This window comes from Camellia sinensis, chromosome 1 (assembly GCF_055761805.1).
Source record: "Camellia sinensis isolate YWXY chromosome 1, ASM5576180v1, whole genome shotgun sequence".
In the NCBI taxonomy this organism is placed as follows: Eukaryota; Viridiplantae; Streptophyta; class Magnoliopsida; order Ericales; family Theaceae; genus Camellia; species Camellia sinensis.
The window spans coordinates 143652417-143665732 of NC_138961.1; the positions used below are offsets into that span (position 1 = coordinate 143652417).

The 13316-nt window shown below is 35.0% G+C and overlaps 1 protein-coding gene across 1 annotated transcript; it reads right to left on the bottom strand.

Moving 5' to 3' along the window:
* Positions 1-8910: 8910 nt before the first annotated feature.
* LOC114322686 (heat stress transcription factor A-1) lies at positions 8911-13003 on the bottom strand. The gene is made up of 3 exons (XM_028270048.2): positions 12543-13003; positions 9789-11107; positions 8911-9129 (listed from the first exon to the last, which is right to left on the bottom strand). The coding sequence occupies exons 1-2, from the start codon at positions 12789-12791 to the stop codon at positions 9830-9832; spliced, it is 1527 nt and encodes a 508-aa protein (XP_028125849.2). The 5' UTR covers positions 12792-13003; the 3' UTR covers positions 8911-9129; positions 9789-9829.
* Between the last annotated feature and the right edge of the window lie 313 nt (positions 13004-13316).

The following is a 13316-nucleotide window of genomic DNA, read 5'->3' on the forward strand; positions in this document are numbered from 1 at the left end:
AAAAAATTCAAATGAATTTTGCCCAAAAAATTAAGCCCCGATCCACAACCCACACCAAGCCGGAGGGCAGCAGCAGCGACGTGCGTGTAATGGATGTCAAGCTCACTTTGTCCATAACTTTCCTCCTTACAAAACTTGGGGTGCTCCTTTGGGCCTAACCCAAGTATGTCAATCTAAAACTTATACACTCATATAAGTTCTCTTAAAGTTTCTATGTGGGACACCCAAAATATGGTAACCCACATTTGACTCTTCAACTTTTCATTTCATGAACGCGAAAACGACATCAACTTCCCATTCACTCATAAATGGTTTTGACGATCCGTTTTCACCGTGTGATTTGCTATGCGGCAAGGAACACATCACCACTTGAACCCACCTCAAAAGACGTGTGGGCCCCACTTAAATTTGAGCTCAAAGATGGCCCAAAATAAGCCTATAAACCACAAATTTTCAACAATCCCCCACATGAATTGAATTGACAGAGAAAAAATGCAACAACATGATGTTTCTAAAAAGAGTACAGAAATCGGAGATATTCTATCGGATTTTGACTTTGAACCTTCCCTTATAAGACACTATCGGATTTACTAGCTATTCAATGAGCATGATGTCTTGAACTATTCAGCCATTTGTGTAAAACAAGACAATAAAACTCATACAGTATATTTCCAGACACAGTTTGGTTATTACGATTGTGTTCATTTTGCACATGAACAACCTGGTACTTTATAAGTGCTCTAGAGAATTGTAGCCCCTACAAGACTCATAGAACCGACCCAGTTCATACTCATATAGATGATTCTTATGAAAAGTATCTGCTATACTCCACTAGGTATTCCTAGATATAAAAATCATTAAAAGTATTGTTTATCCTAACATGCTGCAGACATCACTATTTCATCATAGAAATGGGTAGGAGTTCGAATTCCTAGTTATCCTTATGAGTTATACACAACTCGGTTGTCTATTTGAATCTAGATCTTGGAATATCCAGTCAATTAGGTTAGGTTGCCGTTGTGGTAACTCTTATTAAATAGGCTTAAGTCCCATTCCCCTCGATAAATTCTCAACTAACTCTTTTGCTAACCCTTTGGTTAGTGAATCCGCTATATTGTCTTTAAACTTCACATATTCAATGGAAATAATTCTATTAGAGAGTAATTATCTCACGGTGTTATGTTGACAACGAATGTGTCGTGACTTACCATTATACATATGACTCTGTACTCTACCTATTGCTGATCGACTATCACAATGTATGCATATAGTAGATACAAGTTTTAGGCACATTGGAATATCTTCAACGAAGTAACGAAGCCATGTTGCTTCTTCTCTAGCTTTATCTAAAGCTATAAACTATAATTTCATAGTAAACCTAGCAATGCAAGTCTGTTTGGAAGATTTTCAAGATACAGCTGCACCACCAATAGTAAAGACATACCCACTGGTGGGTTTTGAGTCTCTAATATCTTATATCCAGTTTGCATCACAGTATCCTTCAAGCACCGCTGGATATCTCGTATAGTTTAGCCCAATGTTATGAGTAAATTTGAGCTTTCTTAGAACCCATATAATAGCTTTCTAGTCTTCTACTCTTAGATTACTCATATATCTACTTAATTTACTTACTGCATAAGCTATATTTAGGCGAGTGCAATTCATCAAGTACATTAAGCTTTCAATAATTTGGGCATACTCTAACTGAGAAATACTTTCCTATACATTCTTAGAAAGAAAACAAATTAACATCCACAGGTGTTCTAGCAAGACGATTATTATCATTGTTAAATTTGTCAAGTATTTTCTTAATGTAATATGACTGTGACAAAGCATATCCTTCTGATGTTTTGGTAATTTTCATACTAAGAATTGCATTAGCAATCCCTATGTCCTTCATGTCAAAATATTTATTCAACATTTTCTTCGAAGTTTTAATCATACCGTTATTACTACATATGATGAACATATCATTAACATAAAGACATACTATAACATAACCTTGTTTATATTTTTAACATAAACACATTTGTTACATTCATTAATTTTAAATCCATTTGACATCATTGCTTTGTCAAATTTCTTATGCTATTGTCTTGGCGCTTAGTTTAAACCATATAATAATTTAACCAATTTACGTATTTTCTTTTCTTTCCCTAGAATAGAAAATTCTTCTGGTTGTTTTATATAGATTTCTTCATTTAACTCACCATTTAAGAAAAGTTGCTTTTACATCTATTTGATGAATTTGTAATTTGTATAAAGACGAAATGACAATTAGCATTCTAATGGATGTTATTCTAGTAACTGGTGAGTATATGTCAAAGTAATCAAAACTTTTTATTTATTTATATCTTTTGACCACAAGTCTTGTCTTGTATTTGTCCATTGATCCATCTACTTTCATTTTCCTCTTGAAAATCCACTTGTGTCCAAGATGTTTATAACCTGGTGGCAAATCCACCAATTTCCATGTGTGATTTTGCAAGATGGATTCAACTTTGCTATTTACAGTATCTTTCCATAAAGGAGTTTCAAGACTGGACATAGCTTCTTTAAAAGTTAAAGGTTCATTTTCTAACAAAAATTTTAGAAAATATGAACTAAAAGATTTTGAGATTTTAAAACATTTATTATGCATAGATTCCTCTTCTTCATTTTGATATATCTTTTACTCTTGTACTTGACCATTTTCGTGATCATGGCTAGTAATAGCATCATAAGATCTTTTGATAGTACTATTCTCTTGTCTAGTTTTATTAGGAAACACATGTTCAAAGAACGATACATTCCTAGATTCAATAATAGTATTTATATGCATTTCTGAGTGTTCTGAATTATGAATCAAAAATCGATATGCATTACTATTCCTGACATAACCGATGAATATGCAATCAACGGTTTTCGAATCTATCTTAGTCTTTTTAAAACTAGGAATAGTCACTTTAGCCAAACACCTCCACACTTTTAAATATTTGTAGAATGGTACTTTCTCATGCCACATTTCATAAGGTGTTTGATTCACTTTCTTTCAGGGTACTTTATTAAGAAGATAATTAGCAGAAAGTATTGCTTTCTCGCACAAGTTCTGAGGTAATCTAGAACTTATTAGCATGACATTCATCATTTCTTTTAAAGTCCTATTTTTCCTTTCAACAATTCTATTTTGTTGAGTTGATTAAGGGGCGATGATTTGATGAATTATTTCATATTCTTTACAAAAATCACCAAAAGGTGATTCATATTCATCACCTTTATCACTTTTTAGAATTTTAATTTTCTTACCAAATTGATTTTCAATTTCATTCTTATAGAATGAAAGTTTCTAAAGCTTCAACCGTTGTTCAAATTAAATAAACATAACAATATTTAGTACCTCTAGTTTGAATTAATTTAAAATTACAAATGTCTCTATGAATTAATTTAAGTGGTTTAGTACTTCTTTCAATTGAATGAAAAAGAGTTTTAGTTAATTTTGCCTCAACACAAATTTCATATTTATGATTTGGATCAATTTCAAATTTAGGTAAACATTCCATATTAATTAATATACGCAAAGATCCATAATTAATATGTCATAGTCTACCATGCCATAAATTTGAAAACTCAAGCACTTAAGAAGAAAATGTATTTTTATTAATCATAGGAAATACAATAGTCATTACATTCATTTTGAAAAGGCAATCTGTCACGATCTAACCCCCGCCCTACAGGATTAGAGACGTAACTGGCCAATAATTCAAGACTACCAAAGGCCTGCTTAACAGTCAATAGTATAAGGGGCTGGCGGAAACCAATAATATCACAAAACATTGTCCAATGAGCTGTGGAATTAAAATGAAAAAACAACTCTGTATTTATCACTGTACAATCATCTCCTATCATAAACATGTACCAAAAGCATATACAATACTTAGGGAATTATTCCTTTACGTAATATATATAAAACAAAAGATCTTTGATATGAGACACATGATCACTTAACAAAAGGGTGAATACATCACCACCCAAAAAAAATCGTAGAGTTAGACCCGAAAGGGTTGGCTTGACAACTAGAAGATAGGTTGACGCCCTCAAGTCCTTTCTTGAGCTTGATCACCTACATGACAAATATAAACTGTGAGCCAAAGCCTAGTGAACAACAATGTGTAAAGAGGTTAGAAATAGAGCAATCATATGGATCTACGTGCACATATGTCTTTCAAATCATAATCAAATAACTCAATATCTCATACATATCTGGCCATGGTACTATTACCCTTAAGCAACGGCCACGTAAGTATAGGCTACAGTATTGTTACTCCCGGGTGAGGGCCAAGTGAACATAAACCACGGTATTATGAACCCCGAGTAAAGGCCACGTGAACATAAACCACGGTATTATTAGCCCCGGGTAAGGGCCACATGAATAAAACCGCAGTGTTATTACCCTCGGGCATGGGCCACGTGAGCATATTGCATGGAGTGGACTCATTCATTCAATAAATCATATCATTGTAGAACAAGCTTTAACAAGAACAATAATAATCAGAAAGAATTATAACTCAAAAATAGCTTTACTACATTGCCATGCACAGTTAGTTCTGTGTGGCACGTGGATAGGATGCGACATTTGACCTACATAGACACATGAAAGCACAATGGTTCAATCTACAGTGTCACCAACTTGTCCGTTACTGGTCCGTTACTTATTATTTAATCCGATCTCATGCATTCTTGCATTTTCTCTTATGTTCATACAATGCATATGCTCATGGAAAACAGTTGAAAATCATGCCATTGGAGGCCTGGAAGGTAGAGAAAACAAAAGGAAAATCAAACTAGGCTGCCCTTGTTGGCCGCTCGTGCGGTGGCCTTGGCCGCACGAGCGCCACCGCACGAGCGGGCGAACTTCAGAATGCAATTTTGGCCAAAACAAGGTTGGCCGCTCGTGCAGTGGCCCAAGCCGCTCGAGCGGTCTGGGTGACAAACCAATGCGAATTTTTTGCTGAAAATGAAGCTTTTCCCTTCTTCAAACCCAAGCTCATTTTCCATACAAGAAGGCTCAAAAACACTTAAAAACCCTATGGATGGAATACTTCCAACGTCAAACAATAAAGCAAGGCTCAATACTTAAATAAGACTATAAAATCATGAACTTTAGGTGTACAATCTCATTGTATGCAAAGGTTGAGTGTTAAAGTTAAAACCCTTGAAATTTTCTCTTCAAATCCCAAAATTCAAGCAAGATGCAAGTGAGAAAGCATGAATAATGCCATGTATTACAAGGACAAGAGCTTACTCCTTTCACTTTTTCACCTTAGGGTTCCTATCATTACTTTACACTACCTAACTTCTCAATTCCTTTTAATTTCTAGGATTCCGTGGGTAGACAACTTCAATTCTTGAAATTAAAAGGAAAGTTTCTTATCTTAGATGGGTGAATTGGTGACGATTTAGCTTGAGCTCTCTTACTCCTCTTCTTCCTCTTTTTTTCTTCTACTTCTAGGGCTCTCTCTCAAGTTGCCTCTACAACAACCATTATTCCTCTTTGTTGACTTGAGTTAATAAGTTAATGTGTTAGTCCCAATTTTCTTTAATCAAATTTTAAGCTTAACTAAATTCAATCCAATTCACTTAATCGAGTCAATCCTCATTATAGCCTAATTAGCTTCACTCCAACTTAATCTTGCTAAGGTGAATTAGGCTTTAACCACCTAGTCCAACATTTAATTTACCCTGCCAATTTAACGAATCAAACAGGTCTTTTCACATACTATCATATTTATTACTCTACATATATATCAAACAATTCATGGCACATAATTTTCATACATATTAGCATATAAATCACATAAAGACACATAGGTAAAGTGACTTCTATTTTAACAAGTAATCAAGGAGGCGGGTGTTACACCGTCATTCATGTAACCTTTTCCTACATACATCTCGTTTTTGGTAAGTACAAACTTGTTACTTTAAAAAATTAGCTTAAACCCATTCTTGCTCAACAAAGATCCGAAAACAAGATTCTTGCGAATGTTCGGTATATACAACACATTGTTGAAAGTAAGTTTCTTTTTAGATGTCATCTTCAGAATAACATTTCCTTATCTTTCGACTTTAGGCCTCGAGGAGTTGCCCATGAACAATTGTTCTCTATTGTCCACCACAAAATAGGAGGAGGACATCTTTTTGTCGGCACAGATGTAACAAGTAGCACCAGTATCCACAAACCATTCTTTGAGATTTCCAACAAGGTTGGTTTCGGACACCACAGCTGAAAGGTTTATGTCATCAACACCATTGGAGATTCAGTCCACTTCTGTGACATTGGCTTGAGCATGCTTCTTACTTGAGCTTTTTTTCCTTTGCGCTTGCTACGACAATCTTTGGCTTGGTATCCTTCTTTGTCAGAGATGTATCATTTGCAATTAAACTTGAATTTCTTAATTTTCCCTTCTTTTGAGCCTTATGAGGAACTTTCTTCGGTATATTTTCATTTCTTTGCTTTTGGTACATGTTCTACCATATTAGCTTTGGACTCCATAGGATGCTTTCCAACCCTCTTATCAGAAGTCCGATCGTCTTCCTAAATTCTCAATAGCACAATTAATTCTTTCAAAATCATTTCTTTGTGCTTGTGCTTGAGATAGTTCTTGAATTCATTAGATCATTGTGGTAATTTTTCAATTAGGATAGCAACTTAGAAAGACTCGTTTAGTGACATGCCTTTTACATGGGTGTCATGTAGGATAAGTTAGAGATCCTGAACTTGGCTGATCACAATCTTTGAATCAACCATCACAAAATCCAGAAATTAGCCACCACGAATTTCTTCGAGCCAACATATTCTGTTTTGTATTTTTTCTCTAATGACTCCTATAATTCCTTTGTCATCTTGTTAGGGCTATAAACGTTATACAATGTATTATCAAGCCCATTCAAGATGTAGTTACGACAAAGGAAATCCACATGCTTTTGAGTATCGACCGCAACAACTACTTGTCAATCGATTTCATCTTTTGTCAAAATAGGAGCATCTTTACGAAGGAAACGCGTCAGATTCAATGTTGTAAGATAGAACAACATTTTCTGTTGCAATCTTTTAAAATCAATTCCTACGAACTTTTTTGGCTTTTCCTTGTGATTTACCGGGACTACACCACAGTAGAAGGGATAAAAACAGTCACAACACCGGTCGGATCAAAAGTTTGAGCAGTTTCAGGAGCCATTGAATTCTAAATTATAAAATAGAATTATAATTAGAATTGTATACTACACAAAAAATTAAGCCAAAAGCACAGAATATAATTCTGTAAAAAAAAAAAAAAGTTGTAACTTTTATTTCAAAGTAATTTGAAAATAAACTTTTATTAATCAAATCAACTCCACACATAATATTATTTTTATAAACTTCAATAATTAGAATACTGAAAAATAGAATTTTAATTAATGAAAAACCTAAAATATTATTTTTTGAAAATCCAAAATTAAATTCTGACAAACTTCACACAGATAATAATTTCTGTAATCAAACTACGCAGAAAATTTGGAAGGAAACAAACGAAATTTTTTATATAAACTGAATAATTCGACTCTATCTTAAGATTGTTGGAACAATCTTCTGTGTAAAAAACAAAACAAAACTAAAGCAAATAAAATACTTACAGAAAGTTCGTGTTTCGGAAAATAAAACCAGTAAGACGATAATCAAGTCGAATGTGTGACACTCTGTCTTTAAGACTGATTCACCGCCGTACAAGTGTTTATGGATTAATGGCGTTTATCTCCCAGAATATAATGATTAAAACCACAGATTGTAGTAGCACTACAAACAATCTGTTAACGAACCAAACCTGAGTTTTACAACTATCTGAAAACTCCATGAACTAAATGAAAAACAATGCAGTACAAAAAAGGAAAACAGAAAGGAAATTTGGAATGAATGACTTTGCTAAAGGGACCCTGTATTTATAGGCCAAGATGCGTCTGTTCGAAAGGGCAGACAATCCTTTGAACAAGTGTGATCGAAATTTGAAGAGAGATGACTGGAGAGGCACTAATTCTGGAAAATAAAATTCCAATTCAAATTTTGGCGCAAATGTTTAAATAAATCCATTAGGATTTCAAAATTTTCCCTCAAAACTTTGAAAAAATTCAAATAAATTTTGTTCAAAAAATTAAACCCTGACCTGACGGCGCGTGTGGTTGATTTAGGTCAAACCCACTTTGTCCATAACTCCCTTCCTTACAAGACTTAGGATGCCCCTTGGGACCTAACCCAAATATGTCAACCTAAAACTTATATACTCATAAATTCTCTTAACGTTTTTATGTGGGACACTCAAAACCAGATAACCCACATTTGACTCTTCAACTTACTATTTCACAAACCTGAAAACATCAACTTCTCATTCACTCAAATAGTTTTGACGATCCGTTTTTATCATGTGACTTACCATGCGACAAAAAACGCGTCACTACTTGGACCCACCTCAAAAAACGTATAAACCCCACTTAAATTTGGACTTAGAGATTGCCCAAAATAAGCCTATAAACCAAAATTTTCCAACATCAAATACATACATGGCCTTGCTGATCGAGAAGCTAACCGATGTGAATAAAAGAACACATTACTATCTTACCTTAAAAATAAAATATAAAATATAAAAAATAAATAAAAAGAAGACAAGACGAGTGTCACAACCCAAAACCCACTCTGAGTATAAATTATCTATGGCAATCCATCCCCTAGATAAATTCTCATGAATGTTTCCAGCGGAAGTCATTAAATTTGAATCCCCTGCCTGAAGGATCTGGTATAATGTGGAGCCATAAATCCATGAGCAAACAGTTATGACAACGATTAAAATTTTCCATTGCCATAAATCTTATGGTGCAGACCTAAATAATTCATCCTAGAAAGACTGGTATCAAGGAGGGTATTTATTTATACCTCATTCACAGGATTATATTGCATCATAAACGTTAAACATAAAAGGTCTTATAAACCATGCATTTAAAATAAGGAAGGCTATGAAATACAGATAAAAAAGGACGTCAAAAAATTCTTGAAGTTTCAAACACAACTGCCCATCAGTCTTTGAACAAAAAGCCTTTGTCTGCCCAGCAGTGCAGAAGATCAACCTGTACCAAAAAAAAAAAACCATAAGATGTGGGAAACTCAACAATATTCAAAGCCTCTGTATGATACTACATTGAAGCATGCAAACAAAATTCAGACTCCGGGATTTCAGTGCAACAAATATACCAATACTAAGGAAATAATCAGCAAATGAAACAACAAAACCTGACTGATGTTTGAGATTGGGCTTTTTAGTGGGGCTTTTTTGTTGATTTTTTTTTTTTGGCCTTTAGCCAACTTTTTTCTTAAAAATTTTCAAAAATAAGAAGCCTTTTAGGTTTTACTCGACTAGACAGAACAGAAAACTAAAAGCAAAATTCAAAAAGTTTGGAAAAAAGTCCACTAAGGACAAAAGCCGCCAAAAACAGAAGAATATCATCTCAGCAATATCAAAACCAGTATATACTCAAAGGGGGAACCAAACAAGAAAAATACTAGGGCTGGCTTGGGAAGCCAGAATGCAAGAAAATTAGTGATGCAAGTAATGCTCTAATTATCAGCTGATTGCCACATAGTTAGTGAAGTGGGATGAAAATGACTGGCGATTCTCTCTCTCTCTCTCTCTCTCTATAAGTGGGATTGTATTATTTTTTCCCTTTTCTGCTGAAGAGATCATTAAGTTCAAATGGTCAATGTAGTAAATAGCAGGTCTAAAACTTACCTCCAGATCACGAGACACGATATACAATATGGAAGACAAGATCACCCCCTATTGGCCTCTGCTGCAAGAAGTCCCATTTGTTCAGTGAGGTGAATCATATGTTGGGTCTTGTCCCATCCACTGTCCCAACCTGTTTGCCGATCCAGTTCCTTGCCAATACAGCATTCCAATGTGTTAGAATTAATCTCATCTGTGTCCCTGGTAAGTGGGCTTACTGAGAGAAATTGTTCCCAGAAAACATCATTTATGCCTGGAAGCTTGGGAATATCATCCAGCATGATATCAACATCGGTATCAGAAGAAAAGTCGTCAGTCACAGCAGGCATTGACCCATCAATGAATCCAGACATCGAATCTATAAAACCTGTATTTCCAGTCCCAGAATTCAAGTCAGAGACTTCAACGGTGCTTTCTGGCATGATTTCTTGTACTTGAGAGAAGTTGGGCAGAACTGTATCTTCCTGTGAATTAATGATCATTTCAGGGAACTGAGCTACTTTAGCTGGGCCAGATGTCACACAAGGAGAAGATTGGATCTCAGAAACAGCAGGTGAAGGACAACTGACGGGCATTCCCAACTCTGTCGATAAATACGACTCAGAGGAAATCGGTAGTACCTCTGAAAGGGTCACTCCTGAAACCCGATTGGAGGTGTTACCCCTATCCAATGCTTGGGGAGGAGATGGTATGTTATCAATCAAGAAGCCACTGGGGCCACTGAATGTCGATTCTAACCTAGGAGATGCATTCATTTTCGAGATTTGCCGCAGCATTGCTTTCGCTGCCTCATTCATTAATGGTTGATACTTAACAATCTGTCCATCGGGTGAAGCAGTGTCATGCTTGCCGACTGAATTACTTTCTTCTTCTTGATTAGGAAGTCTCCTTTTCTTGTTAACCCCAGAAATGCGCCTGTTGCTTTCATTTTTCTGTTCTACTAACTGGGCTAGGAAGCCAGGGCTCTGCATGGCCTTCGCAAGGAATGACATCGTATGCTGCTGCCGCTGCTCCATCACCTGAACGCGTTGCCCAACTGCTTGCAACTGATGATCGGTTGCTTGTTGCTGTTGCCTCAATCTGACAAGCTCCTGCACGAGGACATTCTTATCCCTTTTAAGTTTTTCAATCTCTTCCTCATGCCCAAACTTTTCTACCTCAAAACAAGAACCCACTGGTTTGTCTTGGACTTTAGGAGATTGTTGATGGCTATGTACATTCGTGGGTTTTCTCCTGCTAATGATCTTCAAAAGGTGCTTTTGGCCTCTAAGAAACCCTTCATTGGCAAACTCCCAGTGATCTGGATCGACCTTCCTGAAACCCTGCTTGGTCAAATAAATAAGAAAACTATAAAAACAAAAAAAAACAAAATTAAGGTCAATTCACAACATGAAATGACAAAGAAAACTGTACAGAAAAAAGGAAAAGAATGGAAGAAGGAACTCAATCTCAACTATCTAATTTTAATAAGGTAAAAAGCAGATCGTAGAAATTCTTTATATCTTTGAAAAGTATGATGTAATTCAGGGAATGCAACTCGGATTATTAAATTCATAGCGAAGATTAATGAAACATTTTAACGCCGTGTTTGGTTCAAGAATTTTGGTAGGGATTTGGAAAGATAAAGAGAAAAGGTATGTAAAATGTGAATGAAATATAATTATATTTCACCTACAATTCACACACCTTTTTCCTTCCCTTTTCCAAACCCTTCCCAAATCCATGAACCAAAAACAGCCTAAAGATGCAGATCGATGCAATTAACATAAGGAAAGGTAGATTGAAACAAAAAGTCATTGTGATAGAAGGTATGAAGCGTAATATGATAAATTTATGTTAGACTGGCGATTGAACTGTTCACATATCCACAACAGCAACACCACGGAAGGCCAACTAAAACAGAAAAACATAGCAAACAAAAATTAGATTAAAAAAATAGTTTGTGCAATAGTCAAAACGAAAACTATACAATTCTCTAGCACAGTTATAAGGATTTGGGTTTGTTAATGAAGCATATAACTAGTTCATGTTTATATAGCATAAGGTCCATGCGACTCCTTATAAAACTAAACTGACTGCTGATGCTTGTACAAAGGTCAAACAGTAAGCAAAGACAAAACCCTTGATACAATCAGACAAATAAAATAAAGAATAAAGTTGGATCAGCAAGCACTGCCTCTGCCTCTTTATTTAGATAGGCTCAACAGGTCATTCAGAATATCCAACCATTATCTAGATAAGCACTGCCTCTTTATATATATATATATATATATAATTGGAATATAATTTAAAGTGATTTTGATCATGACATAATGGTTAAAAATGTTGCTCTGAGACCATCACAACTGTTTGATAGACTGACAAATTGTTTCCATAATTTTTTGGTACCACAATAGCATTTATTTTTCAGTGTCAGAATTTCTTTTGGGAAGCCACCTTTACCAGAAAACCCAATTTACAATAATAAATTTTATTTATTTTTATTAAAAATTATTTATAATTGAACAGTAATTAAGAGGGTAAACCCAGAAGTACAAACCACTCATTCAAATTTTCACATTCATAGACAAAATTCCATCAAATTTCACTGAGTCAGTGACATGAATATGACCCACGAAGCAATAATCCCCCAATATTTCAATGAAACTTAAATTCAATAAAAACCTAACTGGACTATCAAGAATCATAAAATTAATGAAAACCCAGATAAGATGAGAGAATAATTATTAGAAATTCAAGAAAGGGAGAGAAACCCACATAAGTGTTCAACTGTCTGACGAAGCTAGAGAAGTTGTTGTGCTTGAAACACTTAGGCAAGAGATCTCTAGCGAACTCAGGGACGTTCCAGACCACGAAGCTGTTGTTATTGTTACTCCACGACACGATCGAGTCCGTAGATGGATCGTTCACCATGTCGTAGGTCTTGCTCAGAAAAGGCGGTGGCGAACTCGCGATTGCATTCGGTGCTGAGCTACTCATCGTCGCCGTGTCCTGTACTCCCTCCATTTTTACCCCCAAATCTCTTCAATCAATTGCAAGCTTTCACAGATTACGGTCTAGACAGAGAGAGAGAGAGAGAGAGAGAGGGAGGCTAGTAGGAGAGAAGAAACCAACAGTGAACGAGAGAGAAATGACCGAAAGCGGCGGAAAGAGGACGCAACAAGCGGTTCGATTGCGCCCAGCAAGGCGTCTTCTTTTCAAGTATCTAAATAAGTGTTTTTTTTTTGTTAAAATTTTTATGAAAATATATGTAAAAAAATAAAAAAGTAGTATAATTTAAAAAAAGATTAAAAAAAAGACTTATATTTATATAGTATATCTCAAACAAAAATTTTAAAAACACATATTAAATTGGTTGTAATGGGTAATTAATTCAAAATAGTAATAAAAAAAAGGTAAAACTTTAGCTATATGGTTTAAATTATTTAAATTTTGAAATGATATTTTGCCTATTAAATCAAGTTTCAACAGATTTATAATCATTTTCAATTAAGGCCTTGTTTGAGAATTTTATTTTTATATTGATTTTTT

What these genes read in the sequence shown, in the direction of transcription:
- LOC114322686 (XM_028270048.2), bottom strand. Translation starts at nt 12,791, where the DNA reads ATGGAGGGAGTACAGGACACGGCGACGATGAGTAGCTCAGCACCGAAT. An exon ending in TCAGACAGTTGAACACTTAT is followed by an intron (nt 11,108 to 12,542) that starts GTGGGTTTCTCT and finishes TTGACCAAGCAG; the next exon opens with GGTTTCAGGAAGGTCGATCC.